Raw genomic sequence first — 24427 nt, forward strand, 5'->3', positions numbered from 1 at the left:
AAGTCAGATGAGCCAGTCGATTGGATATGCGCAGAGATCTGAGGGATTGAGATGGGCAAACAAGGCAGAAATCGAGCAGAAAGAGAAATACGAGAAATCACTGAATCGACAAAGATCAGTTTAGCATTGATCGTCACCTGAGAAGGATGATTTTATTGAAGTTCCACGCTTCTTCCATCCCCAAAAGATCCCAAATCTTTGTCAGATCCCTGAGTGGGAAGTGTTTCAGTGATATTCCTGGTCCTAGAGGATTTACCGCTCTCAGCAGAGTTTTGAGGGGACTTTTTGGAGGTAAAAAAGAGTTTACAAAAAATAAGAACCCTCTGAAAGTTTTGCCTACCTTTAGGCACTTCCGACCTCGATGCTCTGCATTTGGCGGGATTTCAAAAGTATCAGCGCTTCGGGAAGATTGTGAGAGAAACTCCTCTTCCGGGAGTCAATGTTGTGTGGCTCTTTGACCCAGATGATATTGCCAAGGTGCTCAGTGATCATGGTAATGGGAATTATCCGCAGAGAAGGAGTCACTTGGCTCTGGAGAAGTATAGGAACGATCGCCCGGAGATCTATCGAACTCCGGGACTACTTCCCACGTGAGTTTATCAAAAAAAAAGAGGCAGGATGGGGCTTCTGCCCTCACAATAAACAAAAATAATAAAAAATCAAAATGAAAAATTCAAGCACATTTACACTAAGAAAAAAACGGGGGTGCGATTAACTTTTTTTGCTCATAACATTAACTTTTAACACTTTTTATGTGTAAAAATATATCAACATTTTTTAATTTTAATGTTACACCTTTTAAGGGTAAAATTAACATGAAAAGGGGTAACTTTACCCCCTAATACATCTAAAAAGGGTAATATACACCGATTATAGATCAATACTGCAGGGTAATATTAACATTTCCGGAATGTTATTTTAACTTTTTCGGATTTCTCTCAATGTAGGCCATTTTCACCTAGAAAATCGCATCTATTTGCTTTTCCAAGGTCTTTTGTTAAATTTTGTGAGTTCTCCAAAAAGCTAAAATCATTCAATTTGGATTAATAATTGATTTTTGGTAATTTTTGGCTCGAATTTAGAGAGAGCAGTTCGAGCAGTTCCAATATATTTAGGTATCAGTTTTTTTTTTAATTTCTTACTGTTCTGCTGGAGCTTAAAAGGTAAGAAATATCAACTTCCAATCTTCAGTAACACCATCCCTCCCCCAAAAATATTATCTTAATGAAAAACATATCCGGAAATAAAAGAAATTGCTGGAACCGTTTTCGAAAAAATAAACTCAAAAAAGAAGTTTTGGAGGGAATGGAAGAGGGTGTAGAAAGGAGAAAAGGGACAGATAATCCTAACCGGCTTATGTAGGTGAGATTCTTAATGTGAGCTAACTCAGAGTGCATGCAAATTCGATTTAGAGCTCAAATTGTGAGTCGCCATTCAGTTATCTTGAATCAAATTCATGAAATTATACAAATTTTGTATTTAAAAAAAAATATCAAAGATTTGGATGGAGTGACAGAAAAGTGATATATGGGTGAAATGTAGACCAAAATGATCTGTATAATTTTGCCGTAGAACTTGATCTCATCGATTAATCAGAAGCCGAGATAATCGAGGTTGTTTGTTTCTGAACTCGTTTTTTCGACCAGAGCGCCCCAATTGTTCATGTGATGAACTTCAACTATATCAAAGAATTGTTGTATTTTGTGGAACTTTCCATTTAAAACCCTATTTTAAGAGTCTTGGTCGAGAAGAAGTAGTCAAATTGGCATCTGAGTGATTTCAAAGCGTTATTATGGGAAAAATCAATTTTTTCACACTTAAACGACAAAATCGGACAGATCGCATTATCTGATCGAAAAATGATGTATGGACGAAATATAGGGAAAAATGTTCTCTACAATTTTGTCGAAGTAATCATCAAAATCGGTTCAGCGACAGTCGAGATAATTGAGGTTATGTGATATTGAAATTGGTTTTTCGACTGTGGCGCTCCTGGTGTTGGTCCCACGAAGTTCAGGTGTTCTGGAAAGTTGTAGCATTTGGTGAGATCTTTCGTTTAACCCCTTACTCATCAAAATCAGTCAAATATAACCGGAGATATGATTTTTTGAATTTCGTGAAATTTGACCCCTCATATCTCCGGTTCTATTATAACCACAGCGCACTTACGCACCATTTTGGAAACGTCCTAGACTGGACTACACATACTAAAATTTGATTAACTCGCACAATGCCGTTTTTGAGAAATATGAGTTTGAAATTCGATGAATTTTGACGCTATCGTAGCGCCACCAGTGGTGATTTTTTGAACTTCCATCTGAAAGTGCTCATCGAGACGAAACCAAAAAGGTAAAATTTAGGTCTCTATGTTAATTAGAACCGGAGATAGAGGCCGGTAAATGTTCGAACTTTGACCCCTTATAGCTCGGGTCAGGGGTTTTAGATCGACTTAAGGTTTTTTTTTTGTTTGATAGGTATAATCAACGGCTACAACATACTAAAATTTCAGCCCGATGCACAATGGAATTTTTGAGTTATTTAATTTAGAAAATTGAAAAATTTTCTTTTTAAAAATAGTGCCCCTAGCGGTGGTTTTATGAACTTGTGATGTTAGAAGGGGAAGTGGCATTTCATGAGTGCTTTCCAAAAAGCCCTCACTTTTTAAATTCTGACAATTAGAACCGGAGTTATGGCTATTTTAAGAAATTTTTTTTGGACCCTTATAGCTCGGGTCAGGGGGGTCGGGGGACCTTAATTTTGGTATTGATGGAAAGCCCTAAAGCCCAGATATAATATACTAAGATTTGAGCCCGATCGATGCCATAGGGGCTGAGCTATTGAGAAAACAAAAAAGGGGGTATTCAAAATGGCGGAAGGAGGGGGTGGGGGTGGGGGGGTCAATGCACCAAGTTGCAATTTTCATGCGATATATAACCTTTGCCGAAAACCGCAAGTCGATATCTTTTTTAGTTTAGGAGCTATTAAGCTCCAAAGAGCGGCCGGCCGGCCGGGAACGTAAATTAGCCACATATATATTCGTGATCAGGAAGTGCTGAAACACATTTTGGCCAAGTTTGAGCTCGATCGGACGACATGAAATTTTGTTAGGATTATAGTAGGTGAGATTATTAAGAATCTCACCTAATATTGTAGAGCGTATGGCCCATTCGACAATTGTTAACCCAGTCGACGGCCAAACCCACCAATCCCAATCCTTCATTCCTATGACACACCCCACCCAACATCCCTAGGCGGGTGCTGAAGGTTGCTGGGGCTTTTGTTCATGTCAGCTGTCCCTGCACTTCAGTGAGTGAGCATCAGTCGCCGTGGACGGTTCACTCCAAGGAAGTTGAAAGATGGGTGGCACCTTCAGTTCCCCATTTTCCCTTAATAAGTTTATATTACTTCAGTGAGCCCCATCAGGGCTTACAAATTCAGAAGTGGGATCCCCAATCCCCAAAAGTGGATCACGAAAAGAACAGTTGAATTAATTGTTACAGTTGTTGTGTTGAGACTTTAATTAATCTTGCATTGTGGTCGTATGATGTGTAAAGTCCAGTGATACTACGAGAACACAGAAGATAAGATGGAGCATTCCTGTCGAAGAAAGTCTGCAGATGACTGGGGAGTCTATGCGGGATCACTAAGCCAACGCGGAGGAGACATCGTATTGTGGAGCCAGCAGATTGTGGAGCCTTAAGATAAGAGCGAGGAATTCTTCAAGAAAGTAATTGTGAGGATGGAGTACAGAGAGATCATCGGAGAAAGATTTTCAGATAAGTCCATTACAATTAAATTTCTAGAAAACTTATTTATATCGAGCAATCGCAGATACAGTAACACTGATAGCCATCGATATCATAATTTGTGCCCATTTCATAGAAGTATATAGTTTACATCAAGAATTGGTTGCAAAGAATTGCAATACTATCAAATATTTGACGTGTTATCATCAAAGGAAATGTGAGGGATGATTTGTTGTATAAATTGTGTAAACGATAGCTAAAAATTATAAATATCATTTTGAACGTATTTTAAATTTATTAAGGATCTTAATCACAGCCACAAATTAAAAGATCTTCAGGGATACTTTCGGATGCAAGTCCTCCATATCTTCATCATTTCGTAGCATCTGTGATATAGTCTTCATAATCACTATTAGTCCTATTGATATATAATTGCTTCACGTCCTATGAACACATCTTTACGGAAATACATAGTGAATTAAATTTGATAGTAAAGGTATTAATTTACATTTGAGACAACTATTTTAATAGATCGAACGCGAGTTTTTCATAATTTACCAAAAACAACGTTTAGTGCGCAACTTAGTAAATTAATGATCGAGATCAGAAGATGTTAGCAAAATAATTTAGAAGTCTGTAGGGCTGTATGCAAGGAAGTGATTTCGTAGGATTACGTAGGTTAAATTAAAATATTACTTAATTGAGCAAAAGTACTCTTCGGAACATTAGCAAATAATCTTTTCGTGGCGATCACATACTTAACACCTTGTCGATGATAAATAAATATCGGAAGATTTAAGAGGTCAATGAAAAGCAAAGATTTCATCTAGCAATAAGATTATAGAATTTTGGATTACAAGTAGCATAATTGTAAATGGAACATGGAACTTAGAAGCTGTGTTGATGAATGATCTGTGTGATCGATGTGTGATAGAGGGCCCTCGAAAGTGTGTGTGAATGAGGTTTTCCATTGCAGTTGTAAATTGAATCAAAATTGAGAATTTGAAGGAATTCGTATAGATTTGATCTTAGGAGAAACCATAATTTCAGTTGTATAGGCTAAATAAGGTAAAGAGTAGGATTAATTTGAAATTGAAGACGCGCCACGATTATATATTTCAGAGGTTTATATTGATATCCATAAGTGATAAGACGTTTGATATTAAATACTTATCTTCAGGAAGTTTACGCGATCAAGGATCAAAATCACATATGCTTAACGAACAATAATGCGGTCACGGAATTGAAGAACATATTAAAATATTAAAAATTGGAATTCATAATGATAATGTTGAAATATAATAAGAATGGAGAGAAAATGATAAAGATGAGTAATCCATTTTCGAAAGTATGGGAATAACCCAAAATAAATGTTGGTAGAGAAGGGTACAAACTTAGGTTTACGATAGGGGCTATAAAATATTGAAATATTTTTGCAGACAAAAAGACCCGACGCGTCGGCAAACTTAATGTTGTTTTGAAAGGATGCATTAAAGAAAATAGTTTAAATGAGTTTTGTAATTGCTTAGACCCAACTTAATGCGCTTGGGTTGAGGGGCGAAAAACAACACCTCATTCAGGAATCATAAAATAAATGCAAAAGGATCGATAAGCAAATTAGGGAAACCTGAACATACTGCAGGGACTCATTAGTTCAAAACCTCTCAAGAGAATTTGGGATTTTTTCAAATAGACATATCGGCAGCATTGCAATTATTCTACAGAAAGGTTTTTTTCAGTTTTACAATATGCACCACTCATTAGGCGGGTCTTGGGATTTCCGAGATGGTCGGACACTCGGGTTGAAAACTTATCCCTTGCAATAAAACCCTCATAAATAGATATGCGTAATGCTTTTAGAATGTACACAGCTGCATACCATACTTTTCACCAATTGTTCAATATACATCGGATGTTGGACAAAACGGAGGATCTTCGAAAGAACATTATGTCGTGTCGCCATGCCGAGAGAAATTTGAAAACTTTTCCAACTACATGCTCTTGGATCTGATCTCAATCAAAAAGGAATATTTTGGAATAAAAGGGGTAACTCAAACTTTAAGGAAGCGGATTTCAGATGGCAGATATATGATAGATAAATAAGACAGGTAATTCACGGTTATATAAGTCGAATTCAGTAACAATTAGATAGTATTTTAAAAAAGTCTTAATATTAATATAGTCTCTTTAGAATTCTTAATACATACGGGAATACAGGGCTACGTAACATAAAGACACTAAATCGCGTGTAGATCTAGGTTGAATACGGTAGGGAATATCATGAAACGTAACCATATCGACGCGACGCTTATTTTAGTCAACATGTGCGACATAGAAATTAACTTCAGTTGTACAACACTCGCGCAGAAAATATAGTAATTTATTAATTGGATAAGGCTTTGTCGAACCATCTACATCAACAGAAGATCGTAACTCTGTCAGGCGATTATGCAAAATACTACAGATCGACTGTTCGTATTTCGGAAGTGACTCCTTAGAGACAGATAGATAATTATATTGCGAGAGAAGGAATTATTTAATAATGGGAAGGAATAGGAACACGCTGTCATTTGGAACATTAATGGACTACATACTTTAATAAATGTTCATCAATATTTGCCATATTAAAGTAAATTGTTACACCAGAGTAAGGACGACCGTCAAAACTTCGTACCGCAAACCGATCGGGTTAATGAGGAAATAAAACTTCCTTCAGCGCTTGGGACTTGGGATACATAGGCATGAAAAGATCACCATTTTTATCATATCGACGGTTGGCACTTTTAAAATATTCAGTTGAAAGCTGTACTACGCATAATTGCAAATAGTGGGCGCTGTATACGGAACCGGTAATTCCCATGGGGTCAAATAGGATTAACAAGAAATAGGATGATGAAAAGTTTTGTACCTACGGCGCGATCTTGAGGAAGACGGTGAACGAAACTAGTAGCAGTCGGCACTTCAACAACGGATAAACTACAACTTTAACGGAAAGAGTGAAAAATACCTTCACCACATCGTACTATGATGACGGATTTAGTACCTACGAGAATAAGACCTACTTAGATTTGAAACAACTACACAACTCATAAGCGGAAGTCCAAAGCCTACAGGGATCGGTATTAAGAAAACAATGAAATCTGTAACGCTATCTGTGCAAAGATTAGTATGGTGACTCTGGTATAATTAGACTGTCGTATGAAGTTTCATGTAGAATTCATAAGATATCAGATAGGGGAAAAAGAAAGACAGGAATGAGAATAGAAGGGACTGAATGAGTTCTATTCAAGGAAGGAGAATTGAATGAAAGAAAAGGATAGTTAGCGAGAGGGATAATATATCACATACTTCAAATTGACACATCAAGACGTAAAGCAAAATACAGGAATCAGGACTCAGGATAATAACAACTCATATCAACGAAATGGCCAATAATATCGAATTAGAATAATATTAGAATAATAGATGTTTTACTTCGGGAAACGGTAAAGAGGGTATAAAATTTAAAATTATTGATTGCAGGCTAATTTCTGTTACATAAGTAAGGAAGGATTTTCAGGGGGTCTACTCAAAAAATATTCAAAAAAATAGGAGCGATAGGTTATAAACTCTAGAGTACACGGTCGGTAACTGAATCACATGACTAAAACGGTAAATCATGGGATAGTGGTATGATCAAATTCCTAGGTCTAGAGGTACGATCCAATTACAACAAAGCGGACAGAATCTGGCCAGGAGTTTGATGCATACAATCACTACACTCCAAAGTTAGGAAACAGGGAACGAAAGCACCGAGCAAACCAAGTTAATTCCTGCAGCAAGAGGAGAAGACTTCACATCGGGATCCTACAAGACAACTCTACAACAATGCAAGTTCCACACAACAGTGAAATTCTAGTACACAGATGACTTCTAATCAAAATGCAAGACAACACAACTTTAACCAACAAGAACTTAATTGGATTCTTATCAGGCGCATAAGACCAATGTAAAAGGAATGCTGCTGCTGGATAACTTCAGAAACCTTAGAAAAAAACGATACTCGACAGTGATTGGATCACAATATAGATGGGATATGATTCTATGTTGAGCAACCAAGTTGATATAGCCTTTATGATTAATTCCCAAGAGGAAAAAGACGCATTAGCAGTGAGAACCTGGACGCTTGAGGACAACATTGGCTGATCTGAGCGATCGCTACAACATTGGCTGATCTGAGCGATCACCCCAACATTGGCTGATCTGAGCGATCACCCCAACATTGGATGATCTGAGCGATCACCCCAACATTGGCTGATCTGAGCGATCGCCACAACATTGGATGATCTGAGCGATCACCCCAACATTGGATGATCTGAGCGATCACCCCAACATTGGATGATCTGAGCGATCATCCCAACATTGGATGATCTGAGCAATCACCCCAACACTGGCTGGTCTGAGCGATCGCCACAACATTGGATGATCTGAGCGATCACCCTAACATTGGATGATCTGAGCGATCACCCCAACACTGGCTGGTCTGAGCGATCACCACAACATTGGATGATCTGAGCGATCACCCCAACATTGGATGATCTGAGCGATCACCCCAACATTGGATGATCTGAGCGATCACCCCAACACTGGCTGGTCTGAGCGATCGCCAGGAGGTCCACTGCAGATCCTCTAGTGGTTTTACAATACCTATTGTGAAACACCTCGAGGGGCAGTGCCACCTCACATTCGATCTGTGGCTCATTCACACTGATGTCACAAGGATTCGAACGCTCTCTACATCACGGAAATTTAAGGGTAATTCGCCTTCTTCGATGAGTATACCAGATTCCGAGACATTGTGGTGATATGGGCTGAAGGAGCAGGTTGGTAGACTATGGTCCTGACCCGGGGCTCCTACTATTTCACCACGTTGCCAAGGGACGGCAACTCTGTCAGGATTGGCCGAATTGTAGAGCGTATGGCCCATTCGACAATTGTTAACCCAGTCGACGGCCAAACCCACCAATCCCAATCCTTCATTCCTATGACACACCCCACCCAACATCCCTAGGCGGGTGCTGAAGGTTGCTGGGGCTTTTGTTCATGTCAGCTGTCCCTGCACTTCAGTGAGTGAGCATCAGTCGCCGTGGACGGTTCACTCCAAGGAAGTTGAAAGATGGGTGGCACCTTCAGTTCCCCATTTTCCCTTAATAAGTTTATATTACTTCAGTGAGCCCCATCAGGGCTTACAATATAGACTTATGAGTCTTATGGGGATACCCCCGGAAACCAAAAATCGAGATCTCATACCGTTTAGCCTCTAGATCTAGTTCGAAGAAATTCATACAAGGAGTTCCGGCATAATGGCCTCTACACATTGGGAGAAATTTTTGTCAAAGATAGCTTTTTTGAAGGAAATTCCCTGCAGCGTTGTAGGGGGAAACGTCAAATTTCTGTCAAAAACGCAATTTTTGACGAAAATTGCTCCCAATGTGTAGACGCCTTAAGTGAAAACCCGTCAAATAATTTCGTCAGATATCTTTAAGTTTTCTGCAGAAAATATCTACACCTCTGCTGAAAATCTGCCGAGAAATCGGTAGATATTCCTACGAATTTTATTTGGGCTTTTGGGACAAAATTCGTCAGAAATTTCTGCAGATTTTCTGACGAATCCTGGTGCATACTCTCACGAATTTCTGTAGATATTTTGCCGATTTTCTGTAGATTTTTCTACATTCCAGACTTTCCAGACAGCTGTGTCAGAAAAGATGGAATATTTTTCACTGAAGTTTGCAAAAATCAATAGAGTGATTCTCTTGGTGATTTCACAGTGTTTATATAAAATAAAGAATTCTACTTCATTCCTTTTTCCTTCAATGAATACTCTTGTAGTCCTGCGTTTGTACGTGATTGACCACACATTTGTAGCTAAAATTTTTACAGTGTAGCTCAATATGCTACACTAGCGCCATAGTTTCCCACTGAAATCATTCTGTTTTTGTGTGCTGAGAAGACCGCACGTCACCTCAGAAAAAATTCGTGTTGGAGATGGCAGATCACCAGGAAATTCACCGAATTCGGGACAGGATGGAACGGATGGAGAGAGAGATGCGGAAGTACAGGCGTAGATACAAGAGGAGCAGTCGCAGTCACCGTAGTAAGTGGATTTCTGGTCACATAACCTAAAAACGCCACGCGTTGTTTCCGGACACCTCTGGAGGAGCTTCTGTAGCTGAATTACCCCGTGGGAGCCCAGTTTTTTGACACAAAGCCATTAAGTAGGGCGCCTACTTGCTTTTGTGTGACCAAGCTTCAATTGGGGCGCCCATTTGAATGCTACTAGATGGTCTAACTGGGCTGAGTGTTTTGTGGGGGATCCACAACACTTTGACTGGATGGGGGCGCCCCTGAAGGTCATCCACGGCGGTCTGCATGAGTGTGGAGCGTCCACAAAATACTCTGCAGTGCTAGATGGGGAGCGTCCCCTGAAAGCAACCTCATCAATCAACAACCTTTTGGACAACATGTGAGCTATGGGGCTCCTATTAGCTCTCTTGTGCTTGTCGGGGAGCATCCCCTGAAAGTCAAGCATCATGAAAATTATCATCTGGAGGATTTTGCATTGAGTGGTGGGGCGCCCACTATACTCTGCAACGCTGGTTGGGGAGCGTCCCCTGGAAGGCAAACGCCTTTCCTCCTCCGGAGACACTTCAATTATATGTTAATAAAATCTGCGTCTAATGGAGAGCGTCTCCTTAAAATTAGACTTGTAGACTGTACTTTAGTTGTGGAGCATTCACGAACAGATTTTATATAATGGGGGCATCCCCAAGTCTTCTTTTTTCTTTAACATTCTGATGACATTATAGGTTATGTTCTACATTGAGTGACAGATTGTTTATTTTCCTTTAAACTTAGGGAGAAGTCGCTCGGATAGCCAATCTAGAGAGAGGCATTGGAGACATCGGCAGCGTGCCAGATCTCGATCAGAGAGGTTGATAAGATCAGCAGAGATGAAGGAGCCTTTAAGAAATTATCAACAAAATACTGTTGAGATGGCTCAAATGACTGCAAAAGCAATCAATGAAATTCCAGTGAAACAATCCCGGGATAAGTCCGTGGAAACGTTTTGTGACTCTGGGATGTCACCATCGATGCTGCCAATGTTGCCTGAGACGCAAAGACAACGTGTCTTTGAGGCGTCAATACAAAAATCTCTAGAGAAATCGGCAGGACGCCTTCGCTTTTTTTCTCATATTTGGGAATCCATAACAAATGATAAAGTCGTTTTGTCTTGGCTAAATGGATACAAAATTCCATTCAGTTCAAAAGTGGTGCAAGATATTCCTCCCAGTGAAGGCAAATGGTCAGAGAAAGAAGCCGCAGATATTGAAGAATTGGTAAAACAACTGATCCAAAAGGGAGCAGTTGAACATTGTTCACAAGAAGATGGCCAATTCATCTCAAAAATCTTTTTGGTGCCTCAACCAGATGGAACCAATCGGTTCATAATCAATTTAAAACAACTGAACGAGTTTATCAACCCGGTTCATTTCAAGATGGAAGATGGAAGGACTGTTGCGAACCTAATGTCCAAAAATTGTTTTATGGCATCAATTGATATTAAGGATGCGTATTATTTAATACCGATTCATGAGTCCCATCGGAAATATCTAAGATTTTTCTTCAAAGGTACTTTGTACCAGTTTACATGCCTACCATTTGGCCTGTGCACAGCTCCATTTGTGTTCACGAAGATCATGAAGCCGATAGTTGCGTTCTTACGTAAGAACGGAATTATAGTAGTTATTTATATTGATGATCTATGGCTATCAGGCAAATCTTTCACAATCTGTTCTGAAAATGTTAAAGTTACTGAAAAATTGTTGAAAGATTTGGGTTTCCTAATTAATTACGAAAAAAGCGATTTAACGCCTACACGTAAATGCAAATTTTTAGGAACTATGTATAACTCTAAAAATATGCTTATCGAGTTACCAGTTTCTAAAAGAGAGAAAATTGTAAGTCTTGTATCACAATTTAAAGTAGGTGAGACTTACAAGATTCAAAAATTTGCAGAAATGCTAGGATTTCTGGTGTCATGTTGTCATGCAGTCAGGTATGGATTAGCGCATACAAAGGCCCTTGAGAGGTTAAAATATAACGCGCTTTTAAAAAGTAAAGGCAATTACAACGCTAACTTAGTGATAAATCAGGAAACAATGTTAGAGCTTAATTGGTGGCGATCAGTTGGATCATTAAGTTGTAATCCTATACGGTATCCATATTATGATTTAACACTTTTTTGTGATGCTTCAAAATCAGGTTGGGGAGCAACTTGTGATGATGAAAAGGCTCATGGATTCTGGACAGAAAACGAAAGTAATTTGAGTATCAATTATCTTGAATTAACTGCAGCATACTTTGCTCTGAAATGTTTTGCAAGTGATAAGTCCAACTGTCAGATTTTATTACGTATTGACAATACAACTGCAATATCGTATATAAACAGAATGGGTTCTGTACAATATCTAGAGTTGAGTTGTCTGGCGAAACAAATTTGGGACTGGTGCGAAGAAAGGAATATCTGGATTTTTGCATCATATATTGCATCTGAAGAAAATACAGAAGCGGATTTAGAATCTCGAAGATTACGATCAAATACTGAGTTTGAATTATCAAATGAGGCTTTTGAGCAAATTGTAAATCAGTTTGGTTATCCAGATATTGATTTATTTGCTTCAAGATCAAATGCAAAATGTCGCAAATTTGTTTCCTGGAAGAAAGATCCAGATTCATTTGCAATTGACGCTTTTACGATCTCGTGGCAAAAGTTCTCATTTTATGCCTTTCCACCTTTTGCTATGATATTAAAAGCATTACAAAAAATCAAATATGATAGAGCGGAAGGAATTATTGTTGTTCCAAAATGGCCAACTCAACCATGGTACCCTTTGTTTAATTCCATGGTTGTTTCAAAAGTAATTCACCTTCCAGCTGATTGTTTGATAAATATTTCTGATGATCAAACTAAATTTTGGAAAAATTTAACTTTAATTGTAGCGAAGGTATCAGGGAAAGCTTTACGATGAGCTGAATTTTTTCTGAAATACATTGTTCTAATGTCAAATTCAATAGAATGGTTTGAACTTATATGCTGTAACGCATGCTTTGAACAACTACAAGAGTATTCATTGAAGGAAAAAGGAATGAAGTAGAATTTAAAGATTAAACGAACTTACCTGTGAAGTTTAATCCTAATTCTACGAATTCCTTTTTCCGAAATGAATACGCCCACCCAATTTTTCAGTACCCCTATCTTTGAAATAATTCAAATATCATCCCAAATGGGCGTTACAGCAGCTTTAAATTAATGATTTCAGTGGGAAACTATGGCGCTAGTGTAGCATATTGAGCTACACTGTAAAAATTTTAGCTACAAATGTGTGGTCAATCACGTACAAACGCAGGACTACAAGAGTATTCATTTCGGAAAAAGGAATTCGTAGAATTAGGATTAAACTTCACAGGTAAGTTCGTTTAATCTTTAAATTCTTCGACGCCGTGTTCTAAGTAGAGAATAGTGAAGTGAAAACTTTAAACAGAGTGTCGACCAAAATTTCGTGTTTTTGTATCATTCGAATGGCGATTTTTAAGAAATTAGTATTTTTGCTCGCATTTTTTACTTATCTAAAATGTGTACTCGGTAATGCTTGTTAAGCAGAGCATACCTTTTTCTTTATAACTTCTACAGTTTCTTCATAAATCAACAATATTTTTGTGAAGTAATGGAGGTTATGCAGATTTTCTATTCAGAAATTCTGCCGAGAATCTGCAGATTTTCGGCAGAATTTCTGCCGAAAATCTACAGATTTTCTCTAAATGTACTAGAATATACCATTAAAATTCAAAAAACCTCCCAGTAAAATCGGCTGGTAGAGCAACTAGAGCAATGATTTGACGGGAACGGACTGAAGGAATGGAAAGAATTTGATTTAACCCTTTAACGACAAGACAGTTGTTGCTGACCGAAAATCAGCAATAAAAATTTAACCGATAAACAAAATCAGTAAAAGGTAAACCTTGGAAAATCCAACAAAGTCTCATTTAGTGTATTTTTTGTCTATGAACGATAAGGACAAAAATAGCCCAAAAATTTAAGTAATTTTTCTGACAATACCAATGACTGATAATTTTCACTCTAATGAAAAATATTATGCTTGTGTATTGTAGTTTCTTCTACTAAAACGGTTTTGCTTAAAACAAATTGAAAGTATAAAAAATAAATAAATTCAATTATGAATTTGAGAATTTAAAAATTCGTTATTTTGCAAAAAATATCCTACACAGTAAAAACAAGATGAATTTTTCTAGTTGAATTCCCGATATTAAACCGATAATCGTAGTAATATTAGAACAAAAAGTTGAAATTTCAAACGATTATTGCTGTAAAATTCAACTTTTACTTGAAAATTAAACTATCAGTTGAATATTTAACTTTAGTTGAATATTCAACTGAAAGTTGAAATTTTCATCTGATTATTGTGGCAATTTTAAACCTTGAGTTGAGCTTTTCAACGATTATCGTTGTAAAATTCAACTTTACCTGAATTTTCAAACAATTATCGTTGTAATGAAAAGCCCACTGCGGCGACGGCGTTAGAAGTTCACAAAGGTGTCATTGTGCAGCACAAGTGCAAAAGGAAGCTGACAATCTCAACAGTTTTTCACTATTTTACGGTAAGTTTTTGACAATTTTCCTAAACCCAGGGACACAGGAAGTCAGATAGATTTCCAGAAAATTGAGAAATTTACGAATTTCTCAAAAGCTGAGGATTTCTTTGAATCATTCGACATCAATCAGCTCCACGCATGGAAATCTGAATCTGGCTGTCTGAGCTCCCAAAATAAACAAATCCAGCCAAAAGAAAACTCTAGTGCTCCAAACATATCTCCCTTAAGCCTCAAAATGGAATTAAGGGAGACAAAAAGTATGCAAAACATATTTTTTTCCTGAGAGAGCAAAACAGGGAAACAAAGCGTTCTAGCTTTGCGAAATGCTCGACCTCGTGTTTTATATAAAAAAATTTAAGAATTAAAGTTACTGTGAAAAATTCTCTCAGGTTTATCCATTTTTAAATTTTAACCAAATTTAATTAATTGCCATCCAAAACTTTTTTACTGCTCTTTGTTGTTTTTTGCAATTTAATAATTAATTCAATTTGTATTAAGTCGGTATGTATCAAGCCATGTAAAATGAAAATATTCAAGGAAATATGTATTTCGCGAATCGAGCATTCCGCAAATCTAGAACGCTTTGCCATCCATATTTTATTATTCAGATATCAACATAGGGTATTAGTTTTATTTTTTTTTTAATTTATTTTAATTCACAGGCGGGACGGATATTAAAAATATTTATCTTTAGGAGTGAGCCACCATCCAGACAAATATTAGGTAAGTTTGCAGAATCAAAATTTTACAAGCATTATGGTTGTAGAGATATGAGTTATTGATATGAATTAATTTAAATTTGTATTTTCAATTAATTTAAATTTGTGCATAATTTTTCCTTGGTATTAAAATCGTTTTGAGACATAAGTAATCACTGAATTTTGCTTTATAAGAATCGTAAATGCATTTTAGTAGTATGGCACTGTAATTTTAAAAATGTCACGTAAAATTCCAAACACAGACATTATGCTAACAATCTGCTAATATTACACTTAAGAAAGTAGATGAGTCAAAAAGATTAGAAAATACCATACTTTCTGTAATTTTTTTCGATATTAAAATATTTATTATAATTTAAGTTGTTAAGCATATAAAATTACAACATTATTTAAATATTTTCTTAACATTTTTTAAAAAAACATGCTTTTCCGTGGACAAGATTTCTCAGAGTGTATTTATCAGAAATCAAAAAGATAAATATTTCCTATTAGCTGACGAGTAAACGCGTACTTAAATGGTAGATTTTTTAAAATAAAATTTGTATTGTTGGTAGAATTTTAGAAAAAAAAAATACAATTTTTGTCGTATTTTATACCACGTTTTCTCTTGTAAAATAAGTTGTGATCAAGATGAAAAATACTACCGTTCAAGTACGAGCTTAACTCATAAGCTAACAGGAAATATTTAGTTTTTTTTTTATTTCTGATGAATATACTCTGAGAAATCTTGTCCACGGAAAAGCATATTTTTTCAAAATAAGTCTCCGAAAATCAGGTCCCAATAGGTGAATTTTAAAGATTTTTAATTGCAAATTTCAGAAAATATAGATAAAATGTTATACATTTTTATGCTTATGAGCTCGAATTATTTTTCTGTTTATTATGTTGAAGAAAGACGTCAAAAAATAATATGCTGTTTTTTCCAAGAATGCGCGACCCACGTAAGCCCTTAAAATAAAATAGTTATTTTAAGACTTAACTATAATGCTTGTAACATGACTACATAACTTTTCCCATATCTTACTTTTTCTTTACAATTTTTATTCTTTTTTAGACAAGGACATTTGTGAATACGTTATATTTGTATGGACAATGGGGCCACTAATCCATACAAAATGCTTGTAAGGAGCGTTTTCAGTGGATATTACATCGTTCAACATGTTCAGTTATTATTATGTTCCCAAAGAAGAAAATAATAAAAAAAAATACTTGAATTTATTCAAATTTGTTTTATTTATAATTTATATTAAAAAAACAACCCAAAAGGAAATTCAACTTAAAAAAAATTCAGCTAAAAGAAAATTCAACGAAAAAAAATCAACTCAATCAATTCAACTAAGCTAAATTAAACGGAAAAAAATTTCAGCCCGTTAAATTCAACTTTAGAAATATTAAACTAAAAATTTTCAACTTAAAAAAAATCAGCGGGTTAAATTCAACTAGAGATATTCAGCGAAAACTACTACGATAATCGATTTACTCCCATTACACGCGATAATCGTAGTAATTATTTTTTACTGTGTAGATTCCTTCAACCTTCTACTTTGCAATTACGTATAAACCGGTATTCCAATCGTCCTTAAAGGGTAAAAAATGGTCCAGAAAGAGCTATAAAGAACCGAATCTCCTTAATAAACAATTCCTGATCCTGAGTGTTTTCTCCTAAAGGTTCTAATAAAGGACTTAACTAATTAAAAAAAGAGAAAATTCATAAACATTGGATTTAAATAGGGATTATTTTTATTTTTTAGCAAAACTCTTGTTTAAAAAACATTCCTTTGGGATAGGAAATAATCCTTAAATTTTTCCCCAGTCAGCCTTTAGATCAGAAATGAAAAATTTAGGGGAATATAGGCATGCTTCGCACATAATGAACCTTCAAACGATTCGAATTTTCTCTTTGTTTGCAAAGAGGTTTTTTACTATTTATTACCTCTCCTAATGAGGTTAATAATTTATTATCTGTCTTTTGGCTAAAAAATGATGACCTAATTCGCACCGTTTGAAAGTTCAGTATTCGATTCATGCCTACATGCCCCTAAATTAAAAAAAGGGCTGATTTCACTCCACCGTAGATTCAGCGTCATTATCCTTTAATTCAGAATCGTAAATCTATAATTGCAAGACTAAATATTTAATTGATATGAATTAATTAAATCTTGGAGCTTTCTTTATATCAAAATTGAAGTGGTCATCATCTTAAATTCTATGTATATATCAAACGAATTCAATTTAAATTTTTCTTGAAAAAAAAAAAACAAAAAATATTTTGATGAATTTTTGGAAATAATAAAATAGAATAAATCACCTAAAATGAACTAAAAGAGATGGCAAAGCGTCCCATATTTTCGGAATGCTCGAACTCACGAGATAGAGCTCACCGTGAATTAGTTTTTTTGCATGATCTTTTGGTATTACTGATCTACTAGAGATCAAATTGATTCATAAATTAGAAAAGCATTTGAAAATAAAAAATCGGTACTTAACCGATTCATTACCGATGAAGACCGATGCAGCCGGGTTCGAAATTGCAATACTTTACCAAAAAATCCAAATTTAACCAAATCGGGTGAAAAATGAGCCTTCCAAAGTGGTTAACCTTTGACCTTCAATAATTCAAAATGGCGAATTTTCCGATCATAGAGATAGATATTTTTTTTATTGGGGGTCATCGAAGACTGGAAGTCGATATCTCTAATCGTTTAAGCTCCAGAACAGTGATAAGTTAAAAAAAAGACGATTAACTGCTGTCTTTTTGAGTTCGAGCAGTAAAATAAATGAAGTCAATGCCATAAGAATTTGAATGATTTCCTTTTTAGAAACGGTGAAACGTGGTGGAAGTTGCGCTCGCAAGTACAGAAGAATCTCAGTTCTCCCCAAACTGTTAAAAAATTCTTGGTGGAAATTGATGTTATCACGAGGAACTTCCTGGAACATCTGAGTCCGGACCAAGCGATGAAAGATTTGCTCCCTGAACTTTCACGCTTAAATTTGGAGAGTACGTTTATCGATTCTATTTTCTACTTTTGATTATTCTAATTTTTATCGACTTTTAGTTATTGGTTTCCTGGCCTTCGACACTCGTCTTAATAGTTTCAGTGTTGAAGAACGTTTGCCAAATTCGAGATCTTCTCGTCTGATAGAAGCTGCTGAAGATTCCAACAGTTGCATTTTGCCTCTTGATCAGAATCTTCCTCTGTTCAAACTCTTTGAGACTCCTCTCTATCGACGTTTTAGACTGTCTCAGGAATATCTTGAGAAAGTAGCACTAGAAATGGTTAAGTATAAAGTGTCCAGTTTTGATAAGAAAAATTCTAATGACAATAAGAAATCTCTAATTGAAGAGTATCTCCAGAATGATAATCTTGAGATTCGAGATATTGTGGGTAAGTTCTGGGATTATCCAAGAATTTGATACAGTTCACAGCATCTATTTCTCAGGCATGGCTGCTGACTTCTTTTTGGCGGGAATCGATACAACTACCTATACCACGAGCTTTCTTCTGTATCATCTCTCCAGTAATCCCAGAGTGCAAGAAAAACTTTTCACTGAATGTCTCAAAGTGCTTCCGGAAGTGAATTCCAATATTTCTGAAAGTGTCCTACAGGAGATTCCCTTTGCTAGAGCTGTTCTCAAGGAATCCCTTCGTTTGAACCCTGTTTCTGTGGGAGTGGGGCGGCTTTTGGCTAAAGACACTCTCCTGTCTGGCTTTGTGGTGCCCCAAGGCGTGAGTGGGATTAATGGGAGTGAGAGGGAGTAAAGTGATACTTAACATTTGTACTTTCAGACCATCATCGTGACGCAAAACTTGATTTCTTGCCGGCTTCCCATTCACTTCCACCAACCTGAATATTTCCTGCCAGAGAGGTGGCTCAAGACAACCCGCAATTCCACACCCCATTCCCACCTGGTTTTGCCCTTTGGGCATGGGATGAGGTCATGCATCGCCAGACGACTGGCGGAACAAAATATGTTGCTTCTAATGATCAGGGTGAGTCATTTTTAAGATTGCGGTTAAAAGTTCGTTAATTTGAATTTAAATATCCAGAATCTTTGATAAAAAATCGGTCTTATCCCTGGATAATATTTCAAAGTTTGATTTTTTTAAAATAAATAACGGTGATAATCATTTTTTTTACACGTGTAGCTGGTGAGGAAGTACAAATTGGAGTGGAAAGGTACCGCTAAACTGGATTTTCAAACAAAACTCGTCAATAAGCCCTCAAGCCCCATCCAAATCCATCTCATCGAGCGCTCTAGGAAGTGACAACAAATTGAGGAAATTGTGGTCGAAGGTCACCCAAATACCTGAGTCCCCTCAAGCATTTTGCAACATGCATTCCACAAAAATAACTCATGGGTTTCGATGGGAATTTCTGTACACAATTTTACTGTTAAAATTAAAATATTGTAAAAAAGAGTACAATTCATTGAAGAAAGGCTGCTTCACGGCTAATCTGAAGAATAGTTTATGAGGACTGGATATCCTTGGGAGTCCACGTAGTTGAAGGAGCCCTTCTCGATCAACAGCTTCCCATCGCGTACCACAGTTTGACCTCCAATCTCTACGAAATTGTAGCCTCCCGGGGGAGCTTTTTCAACACTGAAAAGTATAGAGATGATATATAAAATCTTCAATCGGGATAACTCAGAAGTACCTTCTAGAAATTGTATAATTTAAGACCTTTTTTTGGATAATAAAATTTTCTTCTAAAAATTCTAAACCTAATATGATTAAATCTTCTAATTTGGTTTTCTAAGTAAATTTTTGATCAAAGTTATATCATAATAAAAACCATTAATATCAAAGCTTGTTTTTTAAATTAATTTTTAATGATTGAATTCTAACCTAAAAAAATTACATTCCGTGACTATTTAAAAAAATGTCCGGCTTGTTTGTATAAAATCAATAAAAAATGGAAAATTTTTGAATTCGTGAACTTCATTTCTTAGCTATTCAAAAACGTTTTTGGATAAATGTGAGGTTATATTGTATCTAACCTCAAATATCAAACAAGATTTTGAAAAGTAGATTATTCTAATTTTACTTACTAAATACTTTCAAAAATTCCAGAAATAAAAGTAAATGTTTTCGCATGATTTTACTTTTTCAACTGTCTCAAATTAAAAAAAAAATGAAAAATCCTAACCTAAAAAGACTTTGAGGTTACGATTTTGAAATAATTTAAAATATTAGCATTAGGCTATAAAAGTCAATGAAATTATTTTATTTGCTCTTAAAATTCTCCATTTATAATAAAAACGAGAATCTTAGGTGTTTTTGTGAATTAATTTCACATGTTGCAATTATCTTTGGTTAGGCCCAACATAACCACAATTTTCTAATGACCTCTTTAAAAATTAAGAGAATAACTGTGTTATCACACTTGCACATTAAAATTTTAATATAATTCAGATTAATTGTCGCTGGTGAGAGTCCAAATGTGTAATTTGTGTGTTTGAATCATTTTATATTCAAAATTTGATCTATTTGTTGATAACAAGATAGACTTGGCCCGCAAAATTTGATATAAATTGATTTATAGCATTAATACGAAAAATTAATTCGATTTTCTCTTTAATTTCTTAATGTGAAAAATATTTATGCTTTAGGTAAATTTAAACTTATTTTTGCAGATCAAGTCCACTTCTTTATCAATAAACAGAAAAATCCCAAATATTAAGTGATTCAAAGACACAAATAGCATATTTGGACGCTCACAAGCGACAATTAATGTGAATCACATTAAAATTTTAATGTGCAAGTGTGATAACGCCGTAAGACACACTGTTTCTCAACTGATAAGTAAAAGAATTTTACAAAGTCAGTTATTCACAACATTTGAAATATTTGTTTCAAATTTTTAAAAGTTGAAGGCAACGATTTTAAGAAAGATTTATTATAAAATGCTTAATCAACTGAAACCTAAGAAACATGAAATATTCTTGTCTTAAGTTTTATACAAAAAAAGTTTTAATTCTCGAAATTAAAAAAAAAACGTTTTGAAGAACAGAATGCTTCTATTTTAAATTGTTAAAATAATAAAAAAAAGAAAATAAAAAATAATTATCCAAAAGAGATTTATTATAAAATGTTTAATCAACTGAGACCTAAGAAACATGAAATATTCTTGTCTTAAGTTTTATACAAAAGAAAATTGTTTTAATTCTCGAAATTAAAAAAAAAAACGTTTTGAACAACAGAACACTTCTATTTTAAATTGTTAAAATAATAAAAAAAGAGAAAATAAAAAATAATCACCCAAAAATATCTTTTGAAATTATTACTTCAGGAAGGTACTGGTTTTAATTATGTAGAAATTTTTAGGAAATTGTTATGAAGGACAATAAGGCTTCTGGAAACCTATTTCAGAATTCAAATAAACTCATACTTCCCTTGTTTTATAAATTCTCTAAATATTTCCTAAATATCCTGAATTAGGTTCCAGAAGCCCCTATTGATCCCTCTTCTAGGATGGCAGTGAAGGAAATAAGGCATAAGGTCAGGATACTCACAGTGTGTTTACCTTATCCTAAATGGCGTGGCGTGAAATAATGGTTCTCCATAGTGTGTGGCAGGTCCTTCAGGTGGGTAGGGTCCTGCTGGAGGTTTAGGTGGGCCGTACTCCTCATGAGGCCTCTCTGGTGGATAGGGATACTCTTTTGGGACGTAGGGCAGAATGGTATTGGGGATTTCAGGGAGGGCAGGCAATGGTGGAGGCAGAGGTACAGGTTCCAAATGGACAGTTTTTTGCGGCACTCCGTATTCACTATGGGGCATCTCTGGTGCATAGTAGACCTCAGGCGGTGGGGGTGGGAAGTGAGGGATTACCACGGGAGGCAATTCAGGCAGGACAGGCAGTGGTGGTGGAAGAGGTATCCTCTCAACTGGAATAAATTGTTTAGGTGGTCCGTACTCTGAATGGGGTACTTCTGGAGGATATGGACCAGTAGGTTCCGGAGCGGGAGGTGGTAGGCCGTATTCTACATGTGGCACCTCAGGAGGGTAAGGTCCTGTTGGTTCAGGAGCTGGAGGCGGTGGTGGTGGTCCATAAGTTTGATGGGGAACCTCGGGTGGGTAGGGTCCGACCGGTGGTTCTGGAGGTGCTGGCGGGAAATGATGAATTACGACTTCGGGAAGCTCAGGAAGGGGTGGTAGAGCTGGTGGTGGAGGAGGCGGAGGGAGAGCTACTGTAGGGGTGTGTTTAGGTGGTCCGTATTCCTTATGTGGCACTTCAGGTGGATAGGGTCCAGTTGGGACCTCAGGAGGGTAGGGGCCAGTTGGAACCTCAGGAGGGTAGGGTCCAGTTGGAACCTCAGGAGGATAGGGGGCAGTTGGTTCTGGTGGAGCAGGTGGGAAGTGTGGAACAACTACTTCAGGAAGTTCAGGAAGAGGCGGCAAGGATGGTGGTGGAGGAACTGGTTGAGTGGGTACAGGTGGGACTCCGTACTCCTGATGGGGCACTTCGGGAACAGTATTTGGGACCTCAGGTGGGTAAGATCCACCTTTTGGAACTTCTGGCTGTGGTGGCAGGATTGATGTGGGCAAATGGGGAGGAGTTTCTGGCTGAATGATAGCAGGTCTCTTAGGAACCCCATAAGTGTCAGCAGGTGTTTCTTTAGACTCTGAGCTAGAATCGTCTTCATCGTTATCAACCTCATCGAATTGTTGTGGGAGTGTAGGCAAAGTTGGCAAGACTGGTAGCTTGGGCAATTCAGGAAGTTTAGGAAGTTCAGGTGCAACTGGTGGTCTGTAGGTTGAATCATCAAGAAGGTCTGTGTCCTTGGGACCAAAGTCAAAATGCTTCAAATCAGGAAGTTTAGGAATTTCTGGGGCACGTGGAATAGATAGGACTTTTGGTGGTCCATATTCTTCATGGGGTTTCTCAGGTGGTGCCTGGGTTGGTGGAGGGGGTTGGGTTGTAGTAGGGACTCCATAGGTTGAATGAGGAACTTCTGGTGGGTATGGGGCATCTCGTCGGTGAACTGAGTGGAAAGAACTGCTTGAGGAACTGCTACTATCAGATTGACTGCTCTCCTGGAAGCTCTTTGAACTTGAGCTTCTGGACGAATGGTGGGATGATGAACTATGTCCTCCACCGGAGTGATGTCCTGCATTGTGGCCTCCACTGGAGTGATGACCTGAACTATGACCCCCGCTGGAGTGATGGCCTGAGCTATGACCTCCGCTGGAGTGATGGCCTGAGCTATGACCTCCGCTGGAGTGATGGCCTGAGCTATGACCTCCGCTGGAGTGATGGCCTGAGCTATGACCTCCGCTGGAGTGATGGCCTGAGCTATGACCTCCGCTGGAATGGTGTTCTGAGGCATGACCTCCACTTGCGTGATGTCCCGAACTTTGTCCATGGCTTTTGGCGCCAAAATCTGAACTTGCACTATGAGCTGATCCTCCAAAACTGCTTTCAGAGAATTGAGACGATCCCCCAGACCCGTGAGAACTTGCGCTACTGGCTTGATGTGCCGATGAGCTTTCAGAAAATCCTCCAGATTCATGATGTCCAGACCTATGTCCATGACTTGAGGCTCCAGAACTACTTGAAGAAAATTGAGAGCCGCCTCCTGCAGAGTGATGTCCAGAGCTTTCACTGCCGGAAGAATAAGCTGATCCTCCTGAGAAGTGAGAAGAGCCATCTGATCCATGAGAACTAGATGCTTCATGGAAACCAGCTCCTTCACTGTGGCCACCATGTCCGTGAGAACTGTATCCAGCAGAATGACTGCCAGATTCATGATAAGCTCCACTTTGACTACTGCTGTGACCTTCTCTGTATGAGGAAGACTGAGCTGCGAATCCGCCCCCACTGTGATGGGAGCCCTCGGAATAGGAGGAATGGGATCCAGGGGCTGGTAAGGCCATGGAGCAGCCTAGAAGCCAGGCTACCAGTAAAATTTTCTGCACAGAAAGCACAATTTTTTATCACACTGACCTAAAACACTTTACTAAGGGTCTTCCTAAAGGTCCGTAACTTTCGAGATCCTTTTTTTAGGCGCAATTTTCATGTTTCATGTTTCTTTGATTTTCACTTACTTGCGATTTTTCTTTCTCTGCGATTTTTCCATTAAATTTTTGTAATTTTTTTTGCATATTTTTGCGAAAAAATCCCAAAATTATCAAAAAAAATTGTTAGGGGACCTATTTTTTGTTTATAACACTTAACTTCACAGAATATTTCATTTATGTTTCACGAAAAGATAACATAAAAATCAATCGTGATTTTTTATTTTTT

The 24427-nt window shown here is 37.1% G+C and overlaps 2 protein-coding genes across 2 annotated transcripts; one reads left to right on the forward strand and one right to left on the reverse strand.

Moving 5' to 3' along the window:
- Window positions 1–123: 123 nt before the first annotated feature.
- Window positions 124–21448, forward strand: LOC129803889 (cytochrome P450 302a1, mitochondrial). Its single transcript, XM_055850760.1, has 7 exons — window positions 124–291; window positions 347–590; window positions 17998–18176; window positions 18235–18564; window positions 18620–18906; window positions 18967–19170; window positions 19327–21448. Exons 1-7 carry the CDS (start codon window positions 147–149, stop codon window positions 19444–19446), a joined length of 1509 nt encoding a protein of 502 aa, XP_055706735.1. The 5' UTR covers window positions 124–146; the 3' UTR covers window positions 19447–21448.
- Window positions 19632–24057, reverse strand: LOC129801011 (uncharacterized). The gene is made up of 2 exons (XM_055845765.1): window positions 21707–24057; window positions 19632–19782 (listed from the first exon to the last, which is right to left on the reverse strand). The coding sequence occupies exons 1-2, from the start codon at window positions 24055–24057 to the stop codon at window positions 19632–19634; spliced, it is 2502 nt and encodes an 833-aa protein (XP_055701740.1).
- Window positions 24058–24427: the final 370 nt, after the last annotated feature.

The sequence above is a fragment of the Phlebotomus papatasi genome, chromosome 2 (genome assembly GCF_024763615.1).
Source record: "Phlebotomus papatasi isolate M1 chromosome 2, Ppap_2.1, whole genome shotgun sequence".
NCBI lineage: Eukaryota > Metazoa > Arthropoda > Insecta > Diptera > Psychodidae > Phlebotomus > Phlebotomus papatasi.

Coding starts and splice junctions, on each gene's coding strand:
- LOC129801011 (XM_055845765.1), bottom strand. CDS start 24,057: ATGGCCTTACCAGCCCCTGGATCCCATTCCTCCTATTCCGAGGGCTCC. Junction 19,783..21,706: donor GCCACGCCATTTAGGATAAG/GTAAACACACTG, acceptor TATACTTTTCAG/TGTTGAAAAAGCTCCCCCGG.
- LOC129803889 (XM_055850760.1), top strand. CDS start 147: ATGATTTTATTGAAGTTCCACGCTTCTTCCATCCCCAAAAGATCCCAA. Junction 18,565..18,619: donor TGAGATTCGAGATATTGTGG/GTAAGTTCTGGG, acceptor TCTATTTCTCAG/GCATGGCTGCTGACTTCTTT. Junction 19,171..19,326: donor TGTTGCTTCTAATGATCAGG/GTGAGTCATTTT, acceptor TTACACGTGTAG/CTGGTGAGGAAGTACAAATT.